Genomic DNA, 16,068 nt, shown 5'->3' with positions numbered 1-16,068 from the left:
GCCAGGTTTGTCAGACTCTGCATCTCTGCGCATGCTCGAGATGGGGCCGGGAGCCAATAGCCAGGTGGGAGTGGTCTTCAGGCGAGGAAGATGGCGTTGGCCATGCTGGTCCTGGTGGTTCCTCCGTGGCCGGCAGCCCGGGGACTCCTCCAGAACTGTTGGGAACGACTGCAACGGAAACTTTGGCAGAGCTGGCGAGGCTTTCCCAGTTCCCCGTGGGGTACGTAAGCTATACCGCCGTGGAGGAGGGATTGGATGAGAGGACCCCAAGCATCGTGGTGAACGCTGCTCATATTTCGCCCTCCTCCCGCGCTTTGATCCGCTGCCGCCGGTGGGGACGTTGTCCGGGTTAGTTCCTTACTTAGAAACTAAAAACAGCTGGTTTTGCTTCCCTTCGCCCTGAAAAACAGAAAACGTTCTGTGTCCTTTTCGCACAAGGAATGTAACCGAAGCCCATCTTAGATCAGGGGCGCTACTATCTGGATCCTGTTTCCTTATCAGCCTCTCAACCCCTGAAGCGATTTGCCCTCCTTTGTGGTGTTTGAGCTCTGCAGTTGAATACTGTTGATATCGGTGTGTTCCCTGGGAACTAATTTCAGTTAGAAGTATCTTGAAGGTTAAAATTTCATTGCTTTGACATTTACATCTATCCTTAATTCTAAGGTATTACGAACATAATACCCCGGGAGTCTGAACCGAGAGTCCCCGATATGCCAAAGCCTACATGTGCTTCCTAGGAAATCTCCACACCATCCCTTTAGGTACCACTGCTTTTCAACGGAAGAAGTAGGCTCGTGAGGGCCTCAAGGTCACACGGGCCGAGCTGTTAACCAGTGAGCTATGCGTAACAATACTTCTATAGATATACTGAAAAGGAATACCGGTTGTTAAATGTTAGCTTTGTATATTTTTAAGAGCTCCTAAAACCAAAAGAAGTATTCCAGGTCTGAGGAACAGCAGGAAAAGGATAAAGGAGTCTTTTTGACTTGATCAGCCATTTAGGAAAACAAAACCTGATAGTTGATAGTCATATAAGTAAATATGATATAGAGTGGTGAGTTCTTTAGAGAACGGATAATAAATATTACGAAGAACTAAGTGATGTAAAGGGCCTACCAGGTTATATGACAAAGGAGCTAACTCAATTGGAATATAAAAAAAAGGGCGGGGGGCAGGGTGGCAATAGACAGTTACCTGAGTGAAGTACATTTTGGGAATCTCAAGCTTAGATTGACTTGTAAAGTAAATAGGAACTGCCTACCAAGTAACATGTGGAGTTTGAGTGATTTATTCATGTTTACCAAACCCGTGGGTTCTGTATTTCAAAAGGTGAGAAGTCTGGGTAGAATTTCACAGATTCATTTCAGCAGGTGCCTCTAAGAAAAATTCTGTTTGTGTTGTTTAAAATTGTGTATAAGTTTTAGTGTATTTTAATAGCCAAGGTTTCTGTTAAATGCCTATTGAATGTAATATTCTAAACTTTATATAGGGCTGTTGACATCACTGTTGGTTGTTAAGGAGAACGATACGTGTAAACAGTCATTTTGAAGCTAGAAATCCATTCTGCATTTCCATGTTTTGTTTTTATAGGACCAGCATTAGCGGTCCAAGGTCCAGCAGTATTTACAGAACCAGCAAATGATACTAATGGAAGTAAGGAGATCTCCAGCCTTTTGGATAGTATTTTTTGGATGGCAGCTCCTAAAAACAGACGCAGCATTGAAGTTAACCGCTGTAGGAGAAGAAACCCTCAGAAGCTTATTAAAATTAAGGTAATACACTGATTTTTGTGGGTTTGCTTTCTCTCATATCCACCACTGCTTGTCTTCTGGTACTTATATGGCCTATCAGTAAATCATCCTTAGAGCTTATGTGTACTTTGCTCTGGCCTCTCGCTATATATGTATGTATGTCAGTTGTCCTATAGCCTAAATATTAGGACCACAGTTGAGAGTTTGGAATCTGGGCAGAGGACTGGGTTGTGAAGAACCTGTGTGACTTTTGTTAGGAGCTGGTGATTTGGAATTATATATGGGTAAACATCTTAATGAGGGCAGAACCTAAAATTAAAGTCAGAAGCAGTAGATATATTGGGTCCTGTGTTTTACTAGCCCTTACGTATTTATTCTCTTCTTCACTGTGATCATTAAAATGCTGTGAAGGAAAATCCTTAGGTAGGTAATAAAAATGGCTAATATCTGTTAAATACCTACGATGGATATAAGTGCTTTATGTGAATTATCTCATCGAATCCTCACAACAGCCCTCCAAAGTAAATACAGCTTTGCTCATTTTTAGGATGAAGACATTACTGCAAAAAGAATTTGACTGTAGTCACAAACTGTCAAGTGATAGAGCCAGGATTTGAGCCTAGGCAGTCTGATTGTTGAACTCACATTCTTTTGAAACTTTCTGGTGTGTTCCTGTCCTCAGACAATTCCAGGTCTCCACACCTGCTCCCTGCCCCCATAGATACACTCTTCATTAATCTAGTAGACAGAAATTAGAGTGTTTACTACCTTTGATTTGTTCACTTAAGGCTTTACCAGCCATCATTTGAGTGGTTCTCCTCCATAACATTCCGCAGCAGCTCAGTACAGGTGAAACTCAAGAACAGAGAATCGACTTGCATAAACTTCCACATTCAGTATTAAACCACACCCTTAGAACTGAAGCCAAAAAGCATTACTGAGTCACATTTGGAACTGGACTTAAAGTCTGGAGCTGAAAAGTATGTCCTTAATTAAAGCAACAATAATTTATACAATTTGGTTGAGAGAACCGAAGATTTTCAGAATGAGAGCCTATACCAGTCTGCGACATGATTTTATTCTGAGGGAAAAGGATATCACCCTGTGTATTCATTTTCCTCACTAAATTGTTTTCTGCCACACACGGTACATTTTGCTGCTGTCGTGGTCAGGAAGAGAGCACCAACTTCACGTATAGCTCCTGTACCTCTGGTTAGACATGCAGTCCAGTGTCATGAGGAAAATGAGAAATTGGCAAGGCAAGTCATTTGCAGGGTTCTTTGCTCCTTTCAAAAAATGAAGTTGTTTTTGTCCTTGCCTCACAAACGTTTATATGTTAATCTCATGAAGTGGTTGGAATTTCTTTGATGCTCCTATTTACAATTTTTCTTTTCTATTTCAAATCTACCTTTACAACATTGTTGAAGGGATTTCTATAGAGGTTATAAATGCCTTATGAAAGTAGGGCAGACATGTATAAAAACTCATTAAATTACTTTCAAATTGTAGCATAACAAGAGAGTTTTATGTTAAGGATTACAATCAGTCTTCATTCTTAAAAAGAAAAATTATACCATATGCCAACTATTATACCATATATGATACATATACTATTATACCATATGTTTCATACAGGAATTTAGGGTACACCGATAAATAGGGGAAGCCAATTTTAATGTTTGTCGCCTTGTTTTCCCCACAGTAAATTGAAAGAAAAAATGAGTTCCATATCCCTTGGCTACATCTAGATGCTGGCCATATGGATCTCCCCATTGTGTTGAAGGACTCCTTATTAGATGTTTAGTATTTGAAGGTGGGGTAATAGAGTTCAATTTACATAATATGCCTGTATGGTTAAGAAAAATGTACCAAGTTCATACTTGGTAAACCTGAGTTCTAGTCCCACTTTTTCTATTAATTGAAATTCATTTGTCCTCTGTTTCCTTATTAAAGTGAGGTTGAACTACGTGTTGCATGACCTTATGCAACGTGAACAGTCCAAGAAAGTTCAAGTGTGAGCGTCATTCCTGTCCGTGATTGCTGTGCATTATTATGCTTCTTGTTAAAACAGGATTTTGTTGTTTTTTTGTTTGATTTTTTAAAGAACAATATTGACGTGTGTCCTGAATGTGGTCACCTGAAACTGAAGCACGTCCTTTGTGGCTATTGCTATGAGAAGGTGTGCAAGGAGACGGCAGAAATCAGAAGACAGATAGGGAAACAAGAAGGGGGACCGTTCAAGGCTCCTCCCGTGGAGACTGTGGTGCTGTACACAGGAGAGGCACCATCTGAACAAGATCAGGGTAAGAGAATCATTGAACGAGACAGGAAGCGACCGTCCTGGTTCACCCAGCATTAAGACCAAAGGTATTCGAGGAAGATAACTTCATATAAAACACTTGTCCTGGAAGAGAGGAAGATGCTTTGTTTTCATGTTGATTTTATGCTTGTTTTAAAATCACCAGTATAGTTTAAAACATTCTCTCAAAGCAGTTACTTTTATGTGGGTTAATTTGAAGAATATACCAGGAGTAAACTCTGAAAATGCTTGTTTATGCAGAGGCACAATGGATTAATATGTGCGTTTCTGTTACACTGTAAGGTTTTGAGTAAACCTAACATTTCCAGTACAGAAAAATAAACAATGTAAAATTCTTAGCAAAGATCACATGTTTTGGAGGTGCCTGGGTGGCTCAGTCGGTTAAGCGTCTGACTCTTGATTTCAGCTCAGGTCATGATCTCGGGTTCATGAGGGCGGGCCCCACATCAGACTCTGTGGTAACATCAAGGGGCCTGCTTGGGATTGTCTCCCTCGCTCTTGGCCCCTCCCCTGCTCAGTCTCATTCTCTCAAAATAAATAAAAAAAAAAAAAGTATGTGTTCTGGTTCTGGTTTTGTTTTCTAGTGATTTGTCTTACACAAAAATACACAGATACTTTTAGTTAAGTAACACCTGAAAATAGGTTAATTTGAATTCTGGGTATTGTTTCTTCAAATGGTGGTAGTGGCAGTAAGAGAAGGTTTGTTCGGTTTTGTTTTAGCAAATTAGAATTTCCTTTGGTGGAACTCACTTTATATGGGTATATTATGTTAATTTAGATAGAAAGCTCTTCATATTTTACATTAAATCAAAATGACGTTCAGAATTTATTGGATAGCTCATGAGATTTGTACTTTATAGTTTTGAAAGAGATTTTTTTTATTTTTATTTTTTATGTTTTTATTTTATTTTTGAGAGAGAGAGAGACAGAGTACAAGCAGTCAAGGGGCAGAGAAAGGGAGACACAGAATCTGAAGCAAGCTCCAGGCTCTGAGCTGTCAGCACAGAGCCTGACGCGGGGCTCAAACTCACAGACTGTGGCTTGAGCCACCCAGGCGCCCCTGGAAGAGATTTTTAACAGATGTGAGTAAATTCACTAGTCCGCAGAAAATGTACTAAGAATGTTGTCTTTTGTGTTTTTCTTCTAGAATGTCCTTTTATTTTATTTTTCACTTTATCTCTTTGTAGCAATGGCATTTTTAACATAATTCATTTCAAATTTCCCTCTTCGTGCCCCATTCTTGTGTCTATCCTGAACCTGAAGTTGGCTGTTTTATGTGTCTCCTGCCTCATCAAAAAAAAGAAAAAGTGAGAAAACTTATTAAAACACAAAAACACACAGATAAATAAGGGAATTACAATTAAATGGAAAATTAGTAGGCAAAATAATATAAAACCTAGAGATACATTTAAATGCATGCCACTGTAGCCTGAATATTTTTTGGAAGTAGGCAGGGAATTCAACTAGGAACTTTTTCCTTGAAAGAACCTACGAGGATAAACCCTCACAAGGTAAGACACATGATCCAGAAATATACCACATTCTTCATACTCAAACCTGAGGGCTGTTTCTCCCATGGGATTTCATAGTGAGGATTCTGTGATGTAGTAATCCATGTTAGTATTCCTAGAAGGAAATGAACCAATTTCATGAGGTACAGTATAGACCAGTACTGCGTTGTGGTACAATTTAGTAAAAGCAAATCCTTAAAACTTCCAAAGTATTGGAATCCCAGTAAGTAACTTTTGACTCTATCCAAGCATGAAATTAAGATTCTGGAAGAATTAATTATGTGGGTAATCATATGAAGGCAGTCATCTGCAGATCATTATTTCTTAATGTTGATAAGCTTTAGAAGTGCTGTGTGTCGAACTTAAGGTGGAATAGGTGATTCATGAAAGCTGAGGCCAGATGCCTGAATCTTCCCACCGCCTACTCAGCCTCCCCGTGGACAACAGGTTGTGTAGTGTGCCCCTAGGTAATGTGCCGTCCTTGATTTAGCAGCTCCACACACAGACCTGGTGAGCATATGTGGGCAGGTCACTTTGCTATTCACGGATAGATAAACATTCATGGATGTTATAAAATAGATCCCCAGATTTGATGTCAAAACCAGATGTTTATGTTAGGAAATGGTGTCATAAAAGATTACCATTTTTTTTAAGAAGCCCCCTCAAAGTTATCTTTGTAGTACATTTTATTAGTTCATTCTTCCAGTTTTTAGTATTAGAAGAAAAAGGGCATCATGAGCTTGAATTAAATTATTCATGTACCTGATGTGTTACTGTTCTGAACATTAGAAATGAACTCCTTCCCTACTTGTCCCCTGCCCTCAAGACACTGAGACCTTTTGCTAGGCACTCTTGGAGAAGAACTCCACAAGGGTTCAAGTTGTGGTTGGGAGAGGCTGGGGCGGAGGTGCATGCCCCCTCTGAGCTTGAGGCGCTCCCCTCCTCCTTCCTGACTCGTGTTTAACCTGGTCCTAGCAGATTAACCAAGTCCTAGTGGATTCTGAAAATCAGGTGTCTGACTTCATTCCATCTCCCTGCCAGTGTCCTCATTCTGACCCTGTCCTCCTTCCTGAGCTGTTGTTACCATGTGCTTCCCAATTATTAGTTTCTAGTCTTCTCATATTTCTAATTTTCTTCAGTAGTTTTTAAATTACAGAAGTGACACGTCATTCTGGCTAATGAAACAATGCAAAGTATGTAAGCAAAAGTTGAGAATCATTTCTCTCCCACTATGCCTTCTACCACACTGCCTGGTGTCTATGCTTCTAAATGTCACACTGCCACTAGATGCTTTCTAAAACCCATGTCTGATTGTATCACTACCCTGATCAGAACCAGGCTCCTGGTTAAACCCTCCCTCATCTTCACAGTCCGTCCAAGTCTTCATGCCTGCCTCCTACCGCAGTGTAGTGTGCCGCCCATCCCTCAGATTGTTGAAGTCAACCATCTGCAGCCGCTAGTTGACCACCTTCTCAGCAGGCTTCACTCCTCTCCCACTGCGTTCACTTGGCCTCACTGCCTCTCCGACCTCAGCGTCCTTCAGACTCCCTTACTGATTGCACCTCTTGTCCCTAGCCCTTTCACCTTGTAGTGCCCAAGGCTCCCTCCTTGGTGATCTCATCCAGTCAATGGCCTTAACTACATGTTGACACCTTCCAGTGTGGTGTTTCTGGCATGGGCCTTGCCCTTGAACTGCAGACCCATGCTCAACTGCAAGAGTCTTCTACACTCTTCTACATGACATCTCCAGTCGAATGTCTAGATGTCTTCAACTCCCTATCTCCAGTTCAGAATCCCTTCTCTCCCAGTCTACTTTCGGCTACTCCCTAGACCTTTTTCATCCCAGCTGATGGCAACTCCATTCTGGTTGCTCAGTCCCACAACCCACCCCAGTCATCCTTAAATTGGCCATCTACCCGTCTCTTCCTCTCATATTCAATCGGAGCAAATCCACAAATCCCACTGGTTCTACATTTAAAAATATACTTAGAATCTGACCTCTCACCACCAACTGCCATCCCAATCAAAGCCTCTATCATCTTGTCTAGAATACCAAAGTATCCCTCTCACTGGTATCTCTGTTACCACTTGGTCTCCTATAGTCTGTCCCCAACACAGCAGCCAGAATCCTTTCAAAACTGGGCAAGCCATGGCTCTCCTCTCTTCAAATTCCTTTATTCAAAATGTTAACTCGGATGAAACGTGAGGATACATACGTGAGGACTTTTGCATTACGTAAATACGTACCTTTTGTGGATAAACTGAGTTTTGAGATTTAGGTGTACTGTGGATGACCCCCACTTAAAGAAATTGTAATAAATCTTTTAAAAATGTGAATCAGGGGCGCCTGGGTGGCGCAGTCGGTTAAGCGTCCGACTTCAGCCAGGTCACGATCTCGCGGTCCGTGAGTTCGAGCCCCGCGTCAGGCTCTGGGCTGATGGCTCGGAGCCTGGAGCCTGTTTCCGGTTCTGTGTCTCCCTCTCTCTCTGCCCCTCCCCCGTTCATGCTCTGTCTCTCTCTGTCCCAAAAATAAATAAACGTTGAAAAAAAAATTTTTTTAAAAAATAAATAAATAAAAATGTGAATCATTCTTCATAATTTGTCAGGCATGACTTTCAAATTCAAGATTTCTTTTTATATATATGAAAAATAGAGGGCTTTCAGCCATTCCTGGTAGGGGAATGGGTCACTTTAACACTCTTCTAACTGGAGAACTCTTCTATCCGAGCCCCCACCCTCCCATATGCAGTTGTTATGTTTCAGGGACAGGATTAGTCCCTCAGAATTTCTAAAACTGTGCTTAGGAACTCTACCATCTATGATTAGTGTTTCTTTTCCTGGCACGCACACCAAAATAGATGCTCTGCCTTTGGGCGCAGCTCACAAGGAGCAGTGTCATCCTGTGGCCTATATTGGTGCATAGCGTTTTAACTTGTGCCTTTCTAATGGAATGGTGCCTCTTCCAGCTGCTGTCTTCACTCCTGTCTACGGCAGAGGGCAACAGAGAGCGTGTTCTGGCACCAGAGGCTCTTTTTACCTTACTGGAAACACTTCCTGTAATGGCCATGCCCCTGTGTCACCCTGCTCCTCTCCTGTCCCATTGACCTCCTTTGCCTTCCCCCTTCTCAATGTTTGGTAAGTGGCTAGAGAGTGTTAGGGAGGCAGGTTGGAGCCAGGACGGGAAGAAAGCTAGGCGACCAGCATAATCTGGTCTCCTGGACCCTGTTTCTCAAGCTCTGAAACAGCTTGACAGTTCTCAGCCTTGAAACCAAACCCTGGAAGTGCCACAACGTACCAGGCATCCCGAGCTGCCTCACTAGAGGGCAGCAGGTGAACTGCACTGCCTCTTCTCCAGAGAAATGGCCTGTCAGGTCCTGCAATGCAGGGGACATTTTTTTCTGATTCTACCAAAGCCATACATTTAAAGCCATGGAGACGAATGAGATTATCCAGAACAAGTACTCGAGAGTGAGAGGAAAGAACCCTAAACGGAGGAGGAAATCAGGATGGTTGTTCAGCCACGGATTCCAAGAGAGGAGAGCATGTCAGGAAGAGGGAGTTCCCTATTCTGTCAAGTGCGGCTGGGGTGAGGATCGAAGGGGGCCCAGCGATCAGGACAAATCTCATTTGTGACCTGGCAAAACTGCTATCATTTGAATGTTTGCGGCCAGAGCCAGATTGAAGTGGGCTGAAGAGTAGACAGACTGAGGAGGGAAGCAGTGTTCCTAGAGAGTTCTTTCCAAAAGTCTTCCTCTGCAAGGGAGTAGAGAGATGAGGGGAAAGCTGGAGGAAGACAGGGAAGGAAGAGGCCGGTGTAGCACACAACGTGTGCTATGAACTTACAGCTCAGACATGTGTTTATGCTTATGGGAATTATCCAGTAAAAGAGGAGACTTGATGAAATGATGAAGGACAGACAGAGTCTAGTTCTGTATTCATTGAGACTTTGCTTGAGATGTTAACCCTAAACTTTAATGGATTTGGTATAGTCTTTCCACATGGCAACATGGTATTTTTCTATATTTATCCCAATCTTATTTCCCAGCCTTAATTAAGGTCCCACACATTCATTGCAAGGGCCACCTCGATGCCCTTGACCCAAACCACTGTCAGTGGAGAGGAGACTATGTCCTGCTAGTTAGCCAGAGAAACTTCCACCTCCATCAGGCATGGAATAAATAGTGATCAGACATCAGTATTTACTAAAGTAGTCCCAGAAGCTGGAGGAAATCTGAGAAGGCTGATTCATCTTCATACTTTTCTGGAATATGCCTAAGACGCCTAGGTCTCTGAATCTGTGCTCACCACAGCCCAATCTATAATTTTGCTTTTCCCATTTTCCTGCCATTAGATTTAGGTAAAGCAAATACTTCTATTCAGTCCAATGTATTGATGATTTAATGGCTGGTGTTGTAAGTCATGTATCATTTGGGAAGCTTAATGGTTATTTCTGCTGATACTATTTTCCAGAACATGGAGGCCAGGGACATCGAATTGTACACTTAGAGTTAGCACAGGATATGGTTTATAGGAGGTAAAAATGAGCAACAGGAAGGACAAATTCTCAAAGCTTTTAAAAAATTATTATTTCCAGTTAATGTCCTCATTCAAAAACCAATACTAGTCTTTATAATAAGCTCAAAATCATTTTTCTTCAATGTGAGTGATGTTTACTGAACATGTCAGGCATTTTGCATGTTATAAATAACCTTTAAAATAATATTGTAGAGCCATTACTAATAATTACAGCTGAGTGTGTATAATGCATGAGGCACAGTGCTGAGTGTTTTATATAGACTACTATTTAAATATATGCTGTAAAGCAATATATGCTGTAAAAATTTAATGTTTTTTTTCTGTGATACTTCCTGTATCTTTTGGCCTTTATCTGAATCAGGGAACTAGAACACCTTATTTACTTTCTCAAGGAAGGAAAGGCAGAAAGAGAGAGAAAGAAAAAAAAAAAAGACTTCAAAATCTTGGCCGTTAGGGGTAAAAGCAAAGAATTAAGGAAAATGATTGGGGAAGGCACACATTTATGTAGTAGGTTAGCTTCCCTGCCCGAGGGACCAGATGAAAAAACCCTGGGCCAGAGAACAAGAAGGCAGGAGTCTGAGGAAGTTTTCTGTGTCCTGCCCACCCCACCCACTCCCCAGTCAAATTCTAACTCTGGAAGGAGGACTGGAGTTTTTGGTTTTTGTTTTTGTTTTTTCTTGGGGGGGGGGTGGGGGGGTGGGGGGGTGGGGGGGAGGGCGGGTATAGCCTCGGGGAGGCAGAAAGACTCCAGGGAACAAGTGTCTGTGTGGTGTTTTTAGGCAGGCAGTGCCTTTTGCAGTATCACTGAGAGGTGAAGAACCACGGAATGTCTGGTCTGGAATGTTCCTGTCTTATAGACAGGAACCAAGGATGACTCTCCAGATGTATGTGTGGTGAGGCAAAGCAGGATCTGTTGACCTTGAATTGGTGGTTGTATCTGTCACCTGGTAGAATGGAGCCTCACAATAGAAACTAAGCAACACCGTGAGGTAGACTTTGGCACACAGCAAAGCCTTGCCATTGTCAAACCAGCAAAGAGGCTAAGAATTGAGATTAAACTGATTCTAAATTCTAAATCCTAGTGACTTTGTTACTATGGTAGACTGCCTTGGGGTTTACAGATGGTGAACATGACAGAAACTTGCCCACATCCCGGAGCTTCTGGAAGGGAGCTTGTGTCTGAAGCTAGCCTGGGCTCTCCCATGTGCCTCATTGCATCTTTGGTGTTGGCACGTGCTAATCGTAAAGCTGTACTTTTTAATTCTATAGAACAAATGTTGGCGAGCCTCCCAGATGGTATATAGATATTTATAGTAGAATAGGTTGTTAGAGCTTGAAAGAAAATGATTTAGTCCAATGGCTTCATTTTGGAGTTCAGGAAATTTAACCCTAGATTTAACCAAGATCACAAAGCTAGTGAATGTTAGAGATGGGTCTAGGACTATCTATTTGGACCATAATCCCAGCCATACTTGACTTTTAAAATATTCTTTTTTTTTTTTCAAATTTTTCTAATGTTCTAAATTGTTTTTTTTCTTTTTAATGTTTATTTTTTAAAATATAATTTATTATCAAATTGACTAACATACAGTATGTAAAGTGTTCTCTTGGCTTTTGGGATAGATTCCCATGGTTCATCGCTTACATACAACACCGAGTGCTCATCCCAACAAGTGCCCTCCTCAGTGGCCATCATCCATTTTCCCCTCTCCCCCACCCCCTGCCATCAACCCTCAGATTGTTCTCTGTATTCAAGAGTCTCTTGTGGTTTGCCTCGCTCCCTCTCTATTTGTAACTCTTTTCCCCCTTCCCTTCCCCATGGTCTTCTGTTAAGTTTCTCAATATCCACATATGAGTGAAAACGTGATATCTGTCCTCTGACATTTCACTCAGCATAATACTACCTTCCATTTCCATCCACGTTGCTGCAAATGGCATGATTTCATTCTTTCTCATTGCCAAGTAGTATTCCATTGTATATATAAACCACATCTTCTTTATCCATTCATCAGTTGATGGTCATTTAGGCTCTTTCCATAATTTGGCTATTGTTGAAAGTGCTGCTTAAACATTGGGGTACATGTGCCCTGTATCCTTTGGATAAATTCCTAGTAGTGCTATTGCTGGGTTGTAAGGTTGTTCTCTTTTGAATTTTTTGAGGAACCGCCACACTGTTTTCCAGAGCAACTGCACCAGTTTGCATTCCCACCAACAGTGCAAGAGGGTTCCCTTTTCTCCACTGTTGTGGAGCATCTGTTGTTTACTGAGCTGTTAATTTTAGCCAATCTGACCAGTGTGAAGTGGTATCTCAGTGTGGTTTTGATTTGTATTTCCCTGATGATGAGTGACATTGAGCATCTTTTCATGTTTCTATTGGCCATCCGGATATCTTCTTTGGAAAACTTTCTATTCATGTCTTCTGCCCATTTCTTCACTGGATTATTTGTTTTTCAGGTGTTGAGTTTTGTTAAGTTCTTTATAGATTTTGGATACTGATCCTTTATCTGATATGTCATTTGCAAATATCTTTTCCCATTCCATTGGTTGCCTTTTAGTTTTGTTGTTTCCTTTGTAGTGCAGAAGCTTTTCATCTTGGTGAGGTCCCAATAGTTCATTTTTGCTTTTAATTCCCTTGCCTTTGGAGATGTGTCGAGCCAGAAATTACTGCATCTGAGGTCAAAGAGATTGTTGCCTGCTTTCTCCTCTAGGGTTTTGATGGTTTCCTGTCTCACATTTAGATCTTTCATCCATTTTGAGTTTTTTTGTGTATGGTCTAAGAAAGTGGTTTAATTTCATTCTTCTTCATGTTGCTATCCAGTTCTCCCAGCACCATTTGCTAAAGAGACTGATTTTATTCCATTGGATACTCTCTCCTGCTTTGTCAAAGATTAGTTGGCCTTACATTTGTGGGTCCAATTCTGGGTTCTCTATTCTATTCCATTGGTCTATGTGTCTGTTTTTGTGCCAGTACCATACTGTCTTGATGATTACAGCTTTGTAATAGAGGCTAAAGTCTGGGATTGTGATGCCTCCCGCTTTCGTTTTCTTTTTCACTTGGCTATTTGGGGTTCCATACAGATTTTAGGATTGTTTGTTCTAAGTTTGAGAAGAATGCTGGTGCAATTTTGATTGGGATTGCATTGAATTTAACAATATTTATTCTTCCAATCCATGAGCATGGAATGTTTTTCCATTTCTTTGTGTCTTCTTCAATTCCCTCATAAGTTTTCTGTAGTTTTCAACATACAGATCTTGTATATCTTTGTTAAGTTTATTCCTAGGTGTTTTATGGTTCTTGGTGCAATTATAAGTGGGATCAATTTCTTGATTTCTTTTTCTGTTGCTTCATTGTTGGTGTATAGAAATGCAACCAACTTCTGTACATTGATTTTGTACCCTGTGACTTTGCTGAATTCATGTATCAGTTCTAGCAGACTTTTGGTGGGGTCTTTTGGATTTTCCATGTAGAGTATCATGTCATCTGTGAAAAGTGAAAGGTTGACTTCCTCTTTGCCAATTTTGATGACTTTTATTTCGTTTTCTTGTCTGATTGCTGATGCCAGGACTTCCAACACTATGTTAAACAACAGCAGTGAGAGTGGACATCCCTGTCATGTTCCTGATCTCAGGAGGAAAGCTCTCAATTTTTTCCCATTAAGGATGATATTACCTGTGGGCTTCTCATATATAGCTTTCATGATGTTTAGATATGTTCCTTCTTTCCTGACTTTCTTGAGGGTTTGTATTAAAAAAGCATGCTGAATTTTGTCAGATGTTTTTTTCTGCATGTATTGACAGGATCACATGGTTCTTATCCTTTCTTTTATTAATGTGATGTATCACATTGATTGATTTGCGAATATTGAACCAGTTCTGCAGGCCAGGAATGAATCCCACTTGATCATTGTGGATAATTCTTTTTATATGCTGTAGGATTTGATTTGCTAGTATCTTGTGGAGAATTTTTGCATGCATGTTCATCAGGGACATTGACCTGTAATTCTTCTTTCTAATGAGGTCTCTTTCTGGCTTGGGAATCAAGGTAATGCTGGCTTCATAGAATGAGTCCAGAAGTTTTCCTTCCATTTCTATTTTTTGGAACAGCTTGAGAAGGGTAGGTATTAACTCTGCTTTAAATGTCTGATAGAATTTCCCTGGGAAGCCATCTGGTCCTGGACTCTTATTTGTTGGGAGATTTTTGACAACTGATTCAATTTCTTCTTATGGATCTGTTCAAATTTTCTATTTCTTCCCATTTGAGTTTTGGTATCGTATGGGTGTCTAGGAATTTGTCCATTGCTTCCAGGTTGTCCAGTTTGTTGGCATATAATTTTTCATAGTATTCTCTGATAATTGCTTGTATTTCTGAGGGATTGGTTTTGATAAATCCATTTGCATTTGTGATTTTATCTATTTGGGTCCTCTGTTTTCTTTCTGAGAAGTCTGGATAGGGGTTTATCATTTTGTTTAATTTTTTCAAACAACGAACTCTTAGTTTCATTGATCTGTTCTGTTTTTTTGGATTCTATATTGTTTATTTCTGCTTGGATCTTTATTATTTCTCTTCTTCTACTGCCCTTGGGGTTTCTTTGTTGTTCTGCTTCTAGTTTCTTTAGGTGTGCTGTTAGAGTTTGTATTTGGGATTTTTCTTATTTCTTGAGATAGGCCTGGATTGCAATGTATTTTCCTCTTAGGACTGCCTTTGCAGCATCCCAAAGGGTTTGGACTATTGCATTTTCATTTTCATTTGTTTCCACATATTTTTAAATTTCTTCTTTAATTGTGTGGTTGACCCGTTTATTCTTTAGCAGGATGTTCTTTAACCTCCATGCATTTAGAGGTTTTCCAAACTTTTTCCTGTGGTTGCTTCCAAATTTCATAACATTGTGATCTGAAACGTGCATGGTATGATCTCAATTCTTTTATATTTATTGAGGGCTGTTTTGTGACCCAGTATGTGATCTATCTTGGAGAATGTTCTGTGTGCACTCGAGAAGAATGTGTATTCTGCTGCTTTAGGATGAGAAGCTCTGAATATTTCTGTCAAGTCCATCAGGTCCAGTGTATCATTCAGGGCCATTGTTTCTTTATTGATTTTCTGTCTGGATGATCTGTCCATTGTTGGAAGTGGAGTATTGAAGTCCCCTGCAATTACCACATTCTTACCAATAAGATTGCTTATGTTTATTATTAATTGTTTTATATATTTGGGTGCTTCCAAATTTGGTGCATAAACATTAACAATTGTTAGCTCTTCTTGAAGGACCGACCCCATAATTATGATATAATGCCCTTCATCTCTTGTTACAGCCTTAGTTTAAAATCTAGTTTGTCTGATATAAGTATGGCTACTCCAGCTTTCTTTTGACTTCCAGTAGCTTGATAGATGTCCATCCCCTCACTTTTAATCTGAAGGTGTCCTCAGGTCTAAAATGGGTCTCTTGGAAAGACAGATACCATATGTTTTCACTCTTATGTGGATCCTGAGAAACTTAACAGGAACCCATGGGGGAGGGGAAGAAAAAAAAAAAGAGGTTAGAGTGGGAGAGAGCCAAAGCATAAGAGACTCTTAAAAACTGAGAACAAACTGAGAGCTGGTGGGGGGTGGGAGGGAGGGGAGGGTGGGTGATGGGTATTGAGGAGGGAACCTGTTGGGATGAGCACTGGGTGTTGTATGGAAACCAATTTGACAATAAATTTCATATATTAAAAAAATTTTTAAAAATAAAATGAGTCTCTTGTAGACAGCAAATAGATGGGTCTTGTTTTTTTTTTTTTTTTTAATCCATTCTGATGCCCTATGTCTTTTGATTGAAGCATTTAGTCCATTTACATTCAGTGTTGTTATTGAAAGATATGGATTTAGCATCATTGTCTTATCTGTAGGTTTCTTGCTGGTAGTGATGTCTCTGGTCCTTTGTGGCCTTTGCAACATTTCCCTCACAGAGTC

General features: G+C 40.6%; 1 protein-coding gene across 1 annotated transcript; it reads left to right on the top strand.

Annotated features, from left to right (window-relative positions):
• The first annotated feature begins 84 nt into the window (after window positions 1-84).
• Window positions 85-4,501, top strand: MRPL32 (mitochondrial ribosomal protein L32). Its single transcript, XM_047095736.1, has 3 exons — window positions 85-220; window positions 1,591-1,772; window positions 3,856-4,501. Exons 1-3 carry the CDS (start codon window positions 91-93, stop codon window positions 4,108-4,110), a joined length of 567 nt encoding a protein of 188 aa, XP_046951692.1. The 5' UTR covers window positions 85-90; the 3' UTR covers window positions 4,111-4,501.
• Window positions 4,502-16,068: the final 11,567 nt, after the last annotated feature.

This window comes from Lynx rufus, unplaced genomic scaffold, assembly GCF_022079265.1.
Source record: "Lynx rufus isolate CCGP_SWC_20201006 ecotype Redwood Valley unplaced genomic scaffold, mLynRuf1.p SCAF_4, whole genome shotgun sequence".
Lineage (NCBI taxonomy): Eukaryota > Metazoa > Chordata > Mammalia > Carnivora > Felidae > Lynx > Lynx rufus.
Note: the sequence above shows the minus strand (reverse complement) of the source record. Positions and strands in the feature narration are given on the sequence as shown.